The sequence below is a fragment of the Camelina sativa genome, chromosome 20 (assembly GCF_000633955.1).
Source record: "Camelina sativa cultivar DH55 chromosome 20, Cs, whole genome shotgun sequence".
Taxonomy (NCBI): Eukaryota; Viridiplantae; Streptophyta; class Magnoliopsida; order Brassicales; family Brassicaceae; genus Camelina; species Camelina sativa.
The window spans coordinates 7,471,140-7,486,699 of NC_025704.1; the positions used below are offsets into that span (position 1 = coordinate 7,471,140).

Consider the following 15,560-nt stretch of genomic DNA (forward strand, 5'->3'; position numbering starts at 1 on the left):
TTTTTTTTTTTTTTTTTGGCACTGTAGTTGGTCAAGTTAGGTCTGAAATTCTTTTGCTTTGTGTTGCTTGTTATGTTGGTGATACTGTTTTGGTCAGAAGAATTTTCATTTACAGCCTGCTTTGTCTAGTACTGCAATTTCCTCCTCCATCGTTGTTAATTAATGATGGACATTGAACCACGCATTAGCTTGCCTTTGTCTTGTTCTTTCAAGAAACTGATTTTTCTCGTGTTGGAATCTTTTCCTTTCTGGAGGTTTCTTCAAGACTATAACTTGTTTGCAAGTTGGTTTCCCTGAAATACACGAAAACCATATCATCTAATTCTGGTGATTTTGTTAGTAACAACAGTTTCAGTCTTTTAAGTTTCGTATTCTATTAATCATTTTGGAATCCTCTTTAATGGGAATTGCAGAGAGGAAGCAAATGGAAGGAAACCGTATATACCCCCTAGAGAGGTGCATAGTCAAGTGAAATATTCAATGCCACCACAAAAGCTGGAGATCTTCAAGTCCTTAGAAGGATGGGCTGAAGAGAACTTGTTAGCTTACCTAAAACCTGTTGAGAAATCATGGCAGCCTACTGATTTCCTCCCTGAACCTGAGTCAGAAGGATTCTATGACCAAGTGAAGGAGCTAAGAGAAAGGTGTAAGGAGCTTTCTGATGACTACTTTGTAGTTCTTGTTGGTGATATGATCACAGAGGAAGCACTTCCGACTTATCAGACCATGATTAATACATTGGATGGGGTTAGAGATGAGACGGGAGCAAGTCCTTCCCCTTGGGCGGTATGGACTAGGGCATGGACTGCTGAAGAGAATAGGCATGGTGATCTTCTTAACAAGTATCTTTATCTGTCTGGACGGGTAGACATGAGGCAGATTGAAAAGACAATTCAATACCTCATTGGTTCTGGAATGGTAAGCTCCTATAATAATATAAGATTGCTAGCTTTTTCGATGGTTGTATTGATTGTGTTTTGTTTTGTTTTGAAGGATCCAAAAACTGAAAACAATCCTTACTTAGGTTTCATCTACACTTCTTTTCAAGAAAGAGCTACATTCATCTCCCATGGAAACACTGCGAGACTGGCAAAGAATCTTGGAGACTTGAAACTTGGGAAGATTTGTGGTACCATTGCTGCTGATGAGAGGCGTCATGAAACAGCCTACACCAAGATTGTAGAGAAGCTCTTCGAAATTGATCCTGACACTACCATCGTGGGATTTGCTGACATGATGAAGAAAAAGATTTCGATGCCTGCTCATTTGATGTACGATGGTCGTGATGATAATCTATTTGACCACTTCTCTTCCGTGGCACAGAGGCTTGGTGTCTACACTGCTAGGGACTATGCTGATATACTGGAATTTCTTGTGCAAAGGTGGAATGTGCAGAAGTTGTCAGACCTTTCTAGTGAAGGACACAAGGCCCAGGTAACAACATTATAACCATTAAACCGTTACTGAGTTCTGTACAACCTACTCTGAATTTTGGAGTTTTCCTTTAATTGCTTTGAACAGGACTACCTCTGTGGATTGCCTGCTAGGATCCGCAAACTTGAAGAGAGAGCACAAGGGAGAACCAAAGAAGCTGCAAAAAACATACCAATCAGTTGGATATTTGGTCGAGAGATCAGGGCTTAAAAATTTCTTCCATATTATAATCCCAAGCAAGCTATAAAGGCCTTCACCAACAACACCATGATGAAGAGGCCAGAAGAATGTTATGTTGGAACATGTGTAGATAAAGTATGTGTTAGGCTGTTTGGATCACTTTAATGAATTCCTTCAAAGAATTTGCTTTGTTTTGACAATTTTATTTATTTGTTTTATCCTCTATTTGTTACATTGTATCCAGTTATCTTGTTAGTATTGTATCCAACTTCTCTAATGTTTTCTCTCAAATCCAATAAGAAATTAAAATTAAAACTCGAGTGTTTGGTTCTTTCTACTTTCAAATGTGTTTCCTTTGTTGTAAACAGATTAAGGATGATACGATTAAAACACCACACTTCCTTGATGAATGGTCGATTCTTCAGATATAATTTATGTTCCGATCTTTGTGTGTTCATTGGAAACTCAAGTGAAAACCATAGGCTTATATATTTATGTAATAGATCACTGACGAATTACATCAAACACTCAAAAAAACAAACAAATGAACAAATCACAATAATACCCACCGAAACAGATCAAAAACCAACAATTGATATTGATCTAACTCAAACATTTCTTACCACAAACCAAAAAAGAAGACAATAATCTTCAAACTTGGAACGGCCATGGCCAATCCTTAGGATTCTCCTCACTCTGAACCTTACCAGTTCTCTTCATCGCAATGCCATCACTACCACCGTCGACATAAGCATAGTACTTCAAGAAGAAAGCACAAACAAGAACGATCCAGTCAAGACAAAAGATGACAATACAAAGCCCACCACCGAGTTTCAAGATCACAGCAGCATCTTCCTCACGAACATACGACTTGAGACTCCCTAGGAACTTTGACGTGTTGGTGAAGATGAGAACAGAGACAGAGCCTTGGAATATAGCTGTGAGCACAGTTGTCACCATGTGAGCAGCGTACCACCTGTTTCTCCCGCAAGAAGCGGCGGCGCAGCCTGAGACAGCGGCGGCGATTGTTACGGCGTGGAGGAGGATGAGTAGGAATCCGCAGATCGAAGGGATTAGACGGAGAGAGAGTGTGAGGAAGATGCAGCTTGAAGCGGCGCCGAGAAGGATGTAGTTTGAGAAAAGGAAGATCTTGTGAGTATGGTAATGAGATTCATCTACTGGTGATGAAGAAGAAGAAATCAAACCCATGATTGGTTTTTTTGAGACTTTTTGGAAAGTTTGGATTTTGAGAATTGGGTTTCGTTTACTCCGATGATCTAAAGAAGATGGTGAGTGTGTGATTTGTGGATTTGAGAGGAGCACAACGAGTTTGCTTATGTAGAAGAAGAAGTGAAGACGGTGAAAAAGTTTCTAAATGTGACCGTTGTGTGGATCTGGAAGACTGAAACGGCTGTTTTTGCGTAACGGCTAGTTTGATTTTTAATAAAGAAGGTGGGCCCAATGATGAGTAAAAAGATGATAATAATAATAAGTTATTAGATGGGCCTAAATGGGCCGTGTATTGGTTTATGTTTTTATCCGATATAAGGATGAGATTATATCTCTGTATCCAAACAAGGTCGGTCTTCTACCGTCTTCATAGTTTCGTCCTCCTGCTTTCGCTTTTGTTGGGACTTTTTTCGTCGTCTCTCGAACGCGTCACTCTTTTTTTTTTGGTTTGTTGTTCGTTGACAGTATTCGTGATCTTCGGAGGTTAACGAGGGAATAATGTCCGATTCTGGTAATCTACAGCTTCCACCGTCATCGACAGGTGAAACCCTCTTGTTTCGCTTATTCAGACTTAGTCTCTTCTCCCGACGCCTGTGTTTTTTAAAGTAGCGGGTTCGAATTTGTTTATTGTGTGTGTGAGAGAGAGATAGAGAGAGAGAGAGAGAGAGTTCCTAGGGTTTTGAGGAGATTGATCAGAGATGAAAATTTGGGAGATTTGTGTTCGTTAAGCTCAGAATACTTTTTGATTTTTTTTTGGTAGCAAGCATATATGTTCACGTTGTGAATAATGGAATCATATAGGTCAATCAAACAAGTTACATATAGGTCGTGTAATCCAGGTTATGAGTTTAAAGACTAGTCACATGGACAAGGATGTCTTTCTCATCTTTGTTTTGGTGTTTCACTGTGAATAACTCGGTTTGAATAATCATTGGAGATGTAATATGTTCTCTATAATGGTATAGATGATCTCAACGCATTGTTTGTAGCATGTGTAATGGTTAAATCAGTATATGCCTTTAGTGTTTTGGCAATAGATACATCTAAACATTTTTTTCTTGTTGGTACTTGATAACCTGTGTTTTCTCAATTCTAGGGGCAGGAGTTGTGGATGGGCTAACACCTGCAGCTACTGATGTTGGTTGGTACATTCTTGGTGAAATCCAGGAGAACCTGGGTCCATATACCTTCTCTGAGCTATGTGGTAAGTCTTTTGTTAACAGATTCCTTGCTGTATTAAGGTTTACAAGACATCTAGGCCGTCTGTTATATGATTATGGGCTAGAAACAAATAGGTGTTTTCTTATCATTGTATTAGATGCCTAGCTATGTTGACATTATATGTAGTATGTACTGTAAAATCAAATATTAGATGTTTTTCTCAAATGTCGATTCAACAAATAATTGATAAGCTTTGTTTCAAGATTGTTGTCCACCTGTGTCTCTTTCTGTAACGGGCTATTAAGCGCTGTACTTTACTTGTTTGTTTTGACTGGACAGACCATTTCAGGAACGGTTACCTATCAGCAACTACCCTCGTTTGGGCTGACGGACGAAGTGAATGGCAACCACTTTCTGCCATCCCCGAGTTAATGTCAAGGATTTCTGGAGGTGAGGTTGGCTATGCAGCTCTAGGTAAGATCCTTTTCACTACTGCTAGATATTTGAATTCTTGATATTTTCTTCTAGTGTAGATTTGTAAGTTGTAACCCAGATAAATGGCACTAACTATCTCCTATCTAACCAGGTGCATCTGGGTTGATAAATGGATCTAATGCTGGAACCAAGCAAAAGAAGCAAGACAATTCTGGTCAGTTATTTAGACAGAAAATGAGTTTTTTCGATGCTATAATTTGCAAGGTGAGGATGACGCTTACCACAGTATGTTGTTTCTGCAGCCTTTGCTAGTACCGAGGATGAATTTGAGAAATGGCAGAGAGAGATTAAAGAAGCAGAAGCGGAGGCTGAAAGGTTGAAAAATGGTTCTGTCTCTGGTACTGAGCTTGTTGAAGATGATCATGAAAGCGCTTCTTCACCACCAGAGGGCGAAGAAGAGTTCACAGATGATGATGGAACGATATATAAATGGGACAAAGCTCGTAGAGTATGGGTTCCTCAGGTAAGGCTTTGTTTTCTCAACCGAATCAATCATTCTTTCCTTGTTTCTACTATTTTAGTGGGAGTTCAGGTGAATTCAGATTATCTACCTGGACTTCTAAGTCACGAGTGGAATCATTTACAATTGTCATCTTGCTTGCTGGCTCATGGCCTTACCTTATTATGATTGTCTCCCATATTTTTATTTGCATTTGTAAAGATTAAATATCAGGAAACCTAACAAGCCTACTCAGTTTATTATCTACTCTTTACTTGTCTTGGGTTTTCATAAGAAGCACCTTTGAAAGAGTAAATAATTAAATTTTTCTTATTACCCGAGTGCTGATGCTGTTTATTGTAGGATGATCCACCACTTGGTAGCGTTGACCCATACGGACTCGAAGAGATGACGTTTGCTAAGGAAGACGAAGTATTTCCAACAATAAACATTCTTGATACTAAGAAGGATGACTCTGAGGATGACGTGGCGGCTGGTAAGACAGAAGAAGATGGCTCTGATGAAACAGCTGAAATAAACAGTAACGGCAAGAGAAAGCTACCAGAGCCAGAAACTGAAAAGAAGGTTTTGTTCTTGTCTTTTGTCTTCATTTCGGTTTAGTAAATCATCATTTCGCTTTCTTGAGGTTATGCATGTTACTTCACGTTTTCTCTCTCTTGAGGTCATGCATGTTACTTCACGTTTTTTTCGCCAAATCATGTTTGTTCTTACTTGGATATACCTTGAGTACTGGCTTTTTTGATTGAAGAGTAATGAATTTTCTTTAGCTGCTGAATTGTTAAACTACCTTTTCACCGATATGCACATCGTAAAGGGGAAAGAAAGACCAAATTGTTCCTAGACATCATACTTATATTAGGACTAGCAGACTACTTTTACCATCATTTTTGTATTTACTAATAATGGTTGTTTGTGTTGTATGTGTCAAAGAAAATAGTGTTGCATTTCCTCATGAAAATTTTCGCAAGCGTTTCTAAGTGTCAAATTCATTTTCAGGAACCAAACAAGCCTCCAGACTCGTGGTTTGAATTAAAAGTGAACCCACATATTTATGTTACTGGGTTGCCCGATGATGTCACCCTCGAGGAAGTAAGTTGTGGTTATACTTTTCCTACCATTATGAATATCTGAAGCTTTAATATAGACTGACAGTAGGGATTTTAATTACAGGTAGCTGAAGTTTTTTCTAAATGCGGCATAATTAAGGAGGTAAATCTCACTATCTTGTGATTCCTTCTTTGTTTTTTTGAAATTTGTGTAAGTTTCGTCTAATAACGTGGATATGATAAACATTGCAGGATGACACTGGTAAGCCTCGGATAAAGCTTTACAGTGACAAGGGGACAGGAAAATTAAAAGGCGATGCTCTTATCACCTATATGAAGGTATTGACAATACTTGAAATTTTCCGTCATGGGATGTACATACAAGATTATGATTCTTAAATGATGTCTCTGTTTTCTCTTCATGTGTATTTGTTTTTTGTTTTTGTTAGGAGCCATCAGTGGATCTTGCAATTAAAATCTTAGATGGGGCTCCGTTACGTCCTGCTGACAAGCTCCTCATGTCAGTTTCTCGAGCCAAGTTTGAGCAGAAAGGTGAATACTGTTGCACATTTGTTCTATAACATCTTACTCCTTTACGGGTTATGTAAAAGATCCCATCCTTGGCGTTTACTCTTTTCTTTTTCTTTTTTTTTCACTCAGGGGAGAGATTTATAACTAAGCAAACCGACAACAAGAAGAAAAAGAAGCTTAAAAAGGTGGAGCAAAAGTTGCTTGGATGGGGTAAGTTTTCGCTTTTGTGTACTAAAAACTTACCTTTATCTCTAGAAAGACACATAATAGAGAAAGATGCAAGGAGATGCTAGAGATTCATTTCCGTACGACCATAGGAAAGTTTATAATTTCTTTTAGTAGGGAAAGATGTCTCTATGCTTTACCAGATTCTTTGTGGAATTCTCTACACTTAACCAGTACAAGACTCTAGAAACCTTTAACCTAATCAATTTTGCAAGGAAACCTTTCAATGACTATGGAAACAAAAGTTAAGAAACCGAATATAGCCATATAGGGGTTACAGAGAAATCATTCTTATTCTTCATCTTTCTGATAACTTGTGATATCTGAACGTAGGTGGTACAGATGATGCTAAGGTCTCAATACCAGCGACGGTTGTTCTGCGCTTCATGTTCAGTCCAGCTGAGTTGAGGGTAAGGTCTTGTCCAATAGTTAGTATGAGAAATGTTGCCGTTTTTTTAGAGTAGTTGATATAGCTTGCACATTTACTCTGTTTGCAGGCTGATGAGGGTCTGGTTGCTGAGTTGGAGGATGACGTGAAAGAGGAAAGTTTGAAGCATGGACCGTTTGACTCAGTGAAGGTAAAATGATGTGTCACTTGATCTCTTAAGCTTGTGGTTGTGCTGCATATATAGCTTTGTTGAACGTTGAGTTTATTATTGGAGTATCAATCTAAATCTCTTCTTTTACAGGTATGTGAGCATCATCCACAGGGTGTTGTTCTAATAAGATTCAAGGATCGGGTAGATGCACAGAAATGTATAGAAGCAATGCAGGGTCGATGGTACAAAACTCTCCTAAATCATTTCCGCCTGATTGCCATTAAAGAGTTCGGTCTTGGGTCTGATTTGTTGCTTACATGTATTTCTGTTTCTGTATGAATGCAGGTATGCAAAGAGACAGATACATGCGAGCCTCGATGATGGATCAGTGAACCACGCTACAGTTAGGGATTTTGATTTGGAAGCCGAGCGGTTAGATCAGTTTGCAGCTGATCTCGAAGCTGAGTAAAAACAAAAACACAATGATCTGAAAAAGCCTGGAAGATTTAGATGACTAGTAAATCAGTAGGCACAAACGCATCCAATCAGACAAAGGCAAGAAAACCAGAGAATCGTTTTTTAATCTACTAGTAGTATTATTTTACCTGTAGTATTAGAATCAATGAATAAGACTGCACTTGCTGTGTATTTTGATATTCGTTGACTAAAATCTTTACTACAAATTTTAAAAACCAGGATTTAAAATCATTACGTTTTAAGAAAAATTTATCATTTGCCAAAGTTTTGATGTTTGATTTAAGTAATTTATCACGAAACTTACCTTGTCAAGTCCAGTATACATGGGCTTAAATCTCATAAATTATACAGCAGAATGTTGTCTGAGTCAGATCTCTAATAAAAGAATCTTTGTGTGTTTTCTCATGAAAAAAGTTTCGAATTTTTTGGGTTTTCAGATTTCCCGCAATGAGGCAAAAGAAGCCGCCGAGTTGAAATGTTTTGAAAAAGTGGAAATAAATTTCAACTAAATTTGATGATTATTGAATGAAGTTAAAAAATACTGTTTAGGACAAGTTGACAAAAACAACAAAAGTGTTGAAAGAAAATGATCTAAATCTAAAGCTATGCGGGACCCGCTCATCATTTAGCCAATAGGAACAAGACGTATGTCAGGAAACATGTGTTCCTTTGCCGCACCAAATCCCTCAATCAAAAAAAAAATTATAATCGAACCAAAGATCCAAATTTCGAAACTTTTTTTATTTTTTCTTCTTTGCATTTGCAAATTCCACAAAATTTTTTACTGTTTTCTCACGTTTCCTGAGGCGTAGTTCGCTGTTGTGTCTGATCTTCAAGAAGAAAAAAGAGTTTCTGTCTTAAAAGATTCTGCTTTTCCCCAATTTGGGTGTTTTCTCGAATTAGGGTTTCAGCGAGGACTCTGTTCAAATCGAGCTGTTTTGTTCGGGTTTGGTGAATTCTTCGGGTAATTGATCTACCCTTTTGCTCTGTATTCTAACTTTACGAAGCTCGCCAAGTAGTCTACGGTCTTTGCTTAGTGGCAATTGCGAGACTTTCTTGTCGGTTTTGAGCTAAATTTGGATTCTGTTGTCGAAAATTTGGAAACTTTTTTGACTTTATATTTGGGTTTGAAGATTGGTTCGTATGTTACTGAATTGGAAAGGGTTTTAGCTTTCTGATCAGTATTTGAAGCTCAATTTGTTAGGGTGAAATTTTAACAAAGTTGATTCCTTTTTTTTTGTTGTTGAAATTTTTAGGGTTTTTTGGTTTGGGTATAGAGGACGAGGAATGTTTTACTCGCAGTTTATATTAGCTAAGAAAGGACCACTTGGGACAATATGGATTGCGGCCCATTTGGAGAGGAAGCTTCGAAAGAATCAGGTGGCTGATACTGATATTGGAGTCTCCGTTGGTGAGTATTTTTAGCTCCTTTTGCTTTTCATGTTCAGTCTCTGATTCAAGTCTCCTGAGTAATTTAGACCAGATTAGGGTTTTAGCTGAAGCTAAATTTTATACCTTTTCAGGTTTTCTCTGTTTATACTTTTGTTTCTCTAGTGGTCATGAGAGTTGTTTTATTCTCATGGTCTACTGTGTCGATATTGAAGTACTGAATCACTGGTTCTAGTTTGTTGTAACAAATTGTTTTTGTTTCATCTAAAATATTTCCTAATATGACTAATTTCTTTTCTGAGCAGATTCTATCCTCTTTCCGGAAGCTCCAATCGCGTTGCGTTTGTCTAGTCATCTTCTGCTTGGGGTTGTGCGTATATATTCAAGAAAGGTGAATTACCTCTTCGATGATTGCAGTGAGGCATTGCTTAAGGTAAAGCAAGCTTTTCGCTCTGCTGCAGTTGACCTACCCCCAGAAGAATCCACAGCGCCATATCACTCGATTACTTTGCCAGAGACATTTGATCTTGATGACTTTGAGCTTCCAGACAATGAGATCTTTCAGGGGTTGGTTTTTTTTGATGTTTTAATGTTCACACTCGTATTCTACTCTTAAGCCATTTATTCAAAAGCTGATTTTCAGAAGTTTTATTTAGTTGTTACTTGTTTCCCTGTCTAGCAGTAACTACGTTGATCATCATATTAGTACAAGAGAGCAGATTACCCTTCAGGATACCATGGATGGTGTTGTATACTCAACGTCTCAATTTGGATTAGATGGTCAGTGGTTGTTTCATGCTACATGTCTTTAGTTTGTAGAGATAGTTGTGCCTTAATAAGCAAACTCATTTTTATACCTTTCCAGAGCGATTTGGTGATGGCGACACTTCTCAAGCTGCTTTGGATCTTGACGAGGTACTTTCGTGTTTATAAAACAGAAAATTTCTACTTTGTTCAAGTCATTTTGGAACAAGAAATAGGATAACCATATAGAAAGATGAATATGAAGAGGTTATCTGTAGATTTCTAGATTTTGGGTTCTTTCTCTCTACTAGGACGGTCTGGGTAGATGCAGCAGCTGGAAGCTCTGATTTTGCATCCAGCTGTGGAGTCATGAACCGTGAAAAGCTTGTAATCTGAATTGTCAGGTTGCAGTCATGTTGTAGGGTCAGGATGATTTTGATGTTTTCTTTTCCTAGTTAAGCTTTGCATATTTAAAATCCGAGCGTCTCTCTTATTATCTAATTTTGGGTGTGATCTTTTATATAACTCCATTGTTGTGCAGGCAGTATTCCAGGATAAGAATGTTATTGGATCCGACGATGAGGGAGTTCCAGGGTCAGTTTTTCTTTTTAATTGTCTATGCTCTATTCTTCGTTGCATAATTGCATTTTTGCTTCCCTATGGTTTCTCTCAAAGTAATTAGTATCTCTGCACAATGAGCCATATGATCTTTAGCTGTTCATTACATTTTCTATTTTTTCATACACTAGAATTGTTATCATAAATTTTAAATGTTCACATGAGGGAAGAACTCGAGTTGACTGAATGATAAATTTCCTTCCGTTTTGGCATTTGAATGTGTGTTCTCTAGCTATGTAACCATGCTTTTTAAGTTCCATGACATCCATACCTTGATTTTGTGTTTGTTCTGTAAGTAGATAGTGAATTAGAACTGCAATTCTGTGAGTCTTATCCTTCTTAGATATGGTCTTTTGGTGTATAATTTGGATGTGCGAGTTACCAGTCAAAAGTTTTACTTATGGAATATATTCTATATTTTTTTGATAGTAATGATCACAATGCCTATCTGGATGCGGCAACACCCGGGACAAAAGATGCGATGGAAGGAGTTTCTGAAGCCATGCCCAGGGATTTCAATGAAGAGCAGGTGCGTACCATCAGAGACATAATTCTCGAGGGGCTTACTTCAATATATTTTCCTGTGGCTGAATGTATTTTGCAATTGAAAAACTCCAAATTTCCAGTTTTTATTTTCACAAACTTATTGGTTTAGTTTTCTGGTAAGAGTTATTATTATCATTGTTTCATATGAATATATCTTTCTGATAGATTGAAGATCTCGCTATGAATAATGAGTTCATCGAAGATGCTCAAGCTCCTCAAACTCCTGGATTAGTTGAGGTGCCAAACTCGTCTAGTGTCAGAGAGCAGCTGGCATGCGATGATCACATGGAGGTAGAGGATCCGAATGCAGAAGAAGGTACGAAGGCCTCTGGGGAGCTGGATGCTAATGAGATGCATAAACGTGGGGAAGACCTGTCTGCTGAATATAATGCCCCAGAATCAGCAGTTACCCCTTTGGAGGTAGAGAAGTCACAGATAGATGAAAATGTCAACACACAAAATGAGCCAGAGGAGGAGAGGGCAGAGCATGTACATGTTACATCTCCATGCTGTTCTCACATCACCACCGAGATGGAGGATCCTGATCAAGTAATGACTGAGGCAGAAACCGACGTTAATGGTGTTGTAACTGATAAGTCTAATGCTGTTCATCCACTTGAGTTCCCTGCAGAAGAGAACCGAGGTTTGTTGGCAAATAAATTGCAAACCTAATTCGACGTGCCTGCCTTATTCTTATAATTTTCATTGTTTCTGCCAGATCATTTTGCCATTGCCACTGAGGTAAATCAGGAAACAGATTCTAGTTTACAAGGAGATGGGCCAACAGATGAGCAGCTGAATAATGCGAATGCAACTGATGAACAGTTAGGAAGTTTGACGGGATTTACTGATTCTGATTTGCCTGCACCTGAGAAGGTATTAGCTGCACCTAACAGAGAGGGGGATGGAAATAATTTCATGGTTGAATCTACGCCAGATAAAGAAAACCCTGGCACATGTAATGATGATGCCGGAAATAATAACATTACTGGGAAGAAACGCACTTTTACTGAGAGCACACTAACTGCAGAAAGTTTGAACTCTGTTGAGTCAGTTGGACTGATTCAGTCAAAGAGAACTGCAGATTCTGTCCCTGATGACGATGATTTGTTGTCTTCTATCCTAGGTATCAGTTTATTTTGGTTCATTTGCCTGTTCTTTTTATCCATTCTATTGCTCTTTGAGCTAGCTTTATGGATCAATTATCCTTTTCCTTTTTTTTTTTTTTCAGTTGGAAAATCATCCTTTCTGAAAATGAGGCCTACTCCTGTGCTTGAAGCAGTATCTACAAAACGGTTACGATCTGCTCCCCGCTCTACTACCACAAAGAGGAAGGTTCTAATGGATGACCCTATGGTCTTGCATGGCGAGTATGTTTATCTATAACTGATTTTCTTATACCTTGTTTTATTTCGTTGCTCCAAGTGCACCTTTCTAGAAGTTCTTGGTTTACCTAGGACTAGGATCGAAATATATTTCTTTACCTTTATCTCAGTTTATATTTGTTTTCTTCTGATGTTGCCTACTATTCTATTTAGCATCATACGTCAACAACTGACAAACACTGAAGATATACGCCGTGTGCGAAAGAAGGCACCTTGCACCATTTCTGAAATCGTAATGCTTCAAAGGCAGGCGTTGGAGGATGGACTCTTGAAGGAGCCAATATTCACTGGTAAGGTCATGACGCTAAATTGTTGTCAATAGTTCTTGTTAACTGCAGTTACACAGATACTATGTTTCAATGATTTTCAGGTATGTCAGTGGAATTAGTATCTCTGCACAATGAGCCGTATGATCTAAGAGGAATCATGATAATTGAGAATGATGACCGTCATACTTCTGTTGGAGTGGTGGAAGATAATGAATGTTCTGTTACGGCCGTGGAAGAAAATAAAAGGGAAGAAAGCTCTGCTCCTCAAGCTCACCCAAATGATTCCGAGGACCAACCTGGTAAGGCTGATACTCACACACAGGAGGAGCAAATCATAAACCAACAGGAAGAGATGAAAGATGATAATGAGCTTGCTGAAAAAATATCTGACTTGGAAGTGTTGAAGGACGGCAATGGAGCTGCTGATGAATTAAATCTTGTAGTGAATGATGACGTCATTCAAATGCCATCTGAGGAAAAACTCGACGGTGTAGAGGATTTACAGGTGGAAGGATCCCATGAAAACCATGATGGAGAAGGCGGGCAAGATGTTTGTGCAGATCTTAGTGCAAAAAGTTGCACTGACGTTATTGAAATTGCTGAAGGAGATATAGATAGCAACCCCATTTTCAATGAGACGGACTTGAAAGTTGAAGATGAAGTTCCACATGAAGATAAGAAGACGGATGTATCAGTTGAAGTTAGTGAGATTGGGATAGATGATCAGACTCCATGCGATAACACAGTTTGCTCTACGGAAACTGGATGCATAGAAGTTGGTGATGTGAGTAATATGGCTTTGGAAAATTGCAATGAACCTATTGTGGAAGCGACTAATGATGGGGTGAATCCAGAGATAGAGTCTTATAACAATTTTGAACCGCATAATGAGATGTTTAATGAGGCTTATATGCAAAGTGCACTAGATGGAGAACCTACTTCTCGTGATGGTCTCATGGGAGACAATGATGTAAGTTTCTTAGTGGCTTCATATCATTATTCAAGTAAGACATGCCTCTGACTATCTTGTTATCTTATGGTGTAGGAAATGGATACCATGGAAGTTCCACATGACACAGGTTCTAAGCCTTTTTGAATTCAATTATAATTTATGCAAATGGTCTGTATCCTCTCTGTCTAATCAATGGGATACTAAAACTCTGGTCATCATACCCTGGTTTATAGACGAACCAAGCTTAAACTCTTGAGCATGATTTCAATACAAGCGACTGCCATTCCCATGATTTTTCAATCGTTTTGCCTATTAATTTCTTGCATTCTGTCTCTTTAGGTTTTTTGAACGTGGATGATGATGAAGTAGACGAAGATCATGAGGACGATGACGAACAATATGGTGACCAAACTTCTCTTCTAGAGAATAGTGGATGGTCTTCTCGTACTAGGTCTGTACAGTTAATAACTTTTCTGCATCCCGTTAACTTCTGCAAATTTTAGCTTCCATCATGTGAGAGACGTGATGGGTTTGAGTTATGAATAATTCTGATTCTCTTTACTTATAGGGCTGTGGCAAAGTATCTCCAGACGTTATTTGACAAAGAAGCTGAGAATGGGAAGAATGTTCTTGTGGCAGACAAACTTTTGGCTGGGAAAACCCGTAAAGAAGCATCGAGAATGTTTTTCGAAACCCTGGTATGTTGTCCATAACTCAACCCTAAACAACAAGAAAGAAGCTTTGATCTTGAATCTGTCTTATTGTTTTGCCAAATTTTTGCAGGTTCTTAAAACAAGAGATTACATCCAAGTTGAACAAACTAAGCCCTACGAAAGCATCATCATCAAACCGCGACCAAAACTCACCAAATCCATCTTCTAGATGGAGAAAGGAGCAGTCTTATAGTTGCAGATAGGTAGTTTGGTCCAATCCGAAAATATCATCCGAAATGATTCTACTTCTCTAAAGTTAATACACTTCCAATGTAGTAGTAATAGTATCAATGGTGTTGTAGGCCATCCAAGTAGGTGGAGGTTGGTGTTTGTCATTATTTTACTTTATATATGTATAAGGAGTTGTTGTATGTGTATATATTGGTGTAACCATGAGCACCAGTTTAAATTTGAGAGATGCTAATTTTATGTTCTACTTCTATGGATAACCGAAGTTCTCCTGTTTGTGATATTAAAACTTGAGAATGCTGGAAACATTTTATTCAATAATTACTACTTTCCATATAAGGTAAAAATCTATGTTTGTTGTTTCCTTATTTGTTTTGCATTAACTAGTGTATATATGATCCCATCATTTGATGAAGAAAATATCCCAAAATTGAAATACACAGTTAGTCACACTTAGTCACACTGATGGGTGTATTCAATTTGACATTTTAAATGATTTGTATAAAAAATTTATTAAAATCCATTGTTATTGAACTGATGATTTAAAAATTTACTTTAAAATCCACTATTATTCAAAACAGTTTGTGGATTTAGATTAATGATTTTTAGGGATTCTAGAGGATTTTAGAGGATTTTTGGTTTATATTGTATACAAAATTTAAGTCTAAGGGGTGTATTGAAATCATGATTTTGGAAGATTTTATGGAATTTAGAAAATTTGAAATTTCGATAGATTTTAGGGAAGTTGATATGATTTATTGTAAAATTCTTTCAAATCATACCTAAAACCATTTGAGATTTAGATTTGTATTTTTTAAATAAACAAATCCTCTCAAATCCTCCTTAATCCCTAAAAGTCATTAAAATTCAAATCGAAATAGCGGTGGATTTCATATTAGATTGAATACACCCTCCTAATAAATACTATATCTTGTTTTTTTTTTTTTTTTTTTTTTTTTTTTTTTTTTTTTTTTTTT

The 15,560-nt window shown here is 37.7% G+C and overlaps 4 protein-coding genes across 4 annotated transcripts in view; 3 read left to right on the top strand and 1 right to left on the bottom strand.

Annotated features, from left to right (window-relative positions):
• The window catches only part of LOC104769886 (stearoyl-[acyl-carrier-protein] 9-desaturase 1, chloroplastic), a 2,724-nt gene extending 790 nt beyond the window's left edge, over positions 1–1,934 (top strand). The window contains exons 2-4 of the mRNA XM_010494206.1: positions 414–918; positions 994–1,434; positions 1,522–1,934. Coding sequence (XP_010492508.1) covers positions 414–918; positions 994–1,434; positions 1,522–1,644 — 1,069 coding nt within the window. The 3' untranslated portion in view covers positions 1,645–1,934. The remainder of the gene's footprint in view (positions 1–413; positions 919–993; positions 1,435–1,521) is intronic.
• Positions 2,080–2,943, bottom strand: LOC104769887. The gene has a single exon (XM_010494207.2). It carries the CDS (start codon positions 2,821–2,823, stop codon positions 2,266–2,268), a length of 558 nt encoding a protein of 185 aa, XP_010492509.1. The 5' UTR covers positions 2,824–2,943; the 3' UTR covers positions 2,080–2,265.
• On the top strand, positions 3,208–8,042 carry LOC104769888 (splicing factor U2AF-associated protein 2-like). The gene is made up of 15 exons (XM_010494208.2): positions 3,208–3,385; positions 3,941–4,048; positions 4,345–4,479; positions 4,592–4,654; positions 4,743–4,963; positions 5,303–5,524; positions 5,957–6,049; positions 6,131–6,169; positions 6,259–6,345; positions 6,456–6,558; positions 6,667–6,747; positions 7,096–7,172; positions 7,260–7,340; positions 7,452–7,543; positions 7,647–8,042. The coding sequence occupies exons 1-15, from the start codon at positions 3,343–3,345 to the stop codon at positions 7,768–7,770; spliced, it is 1,569 nt and encodes a 522-aa protein (XP_010492510.1). The 5' UTR covers positions 3,208–3,342; the 3' UTR covers positions 7,771–8,042.
• Positions 8,479–14,856, top strand: LOC104769889 (sister chromatid cohesion 1 protein 4-like). Its single transcript, XM_010494209.2, has 16 exons — positions 8,479–8,742; positions 9,035–9,189; positions 9,473–9,734; positions 9,850–9,947; positions 10,033–10,082; positions 10,453–10,505; positions 10,959–11,058; positions 11,241–11,718; positions 11,794–12,201; positions 12,307–12,445; positions 12,614–12,750; positions 12,831–13,699; positions 13,775–13,808; positions 14,021–14,132; positions 14,250–14,379; positions 14,465–14,856. The coding sequence occupies exons 2-16, from the start codon at positions 9,066–9,068 to the stop codon at positions 14,561–14,563; spliced, it is 3,093 nt and encodes a 1,030-aa protein (XP_010492511.1). The 5' UTR covers positions 8,479–8,742; positions 9,035–9,065; the 3' UTR covers positions 14,564–14,856.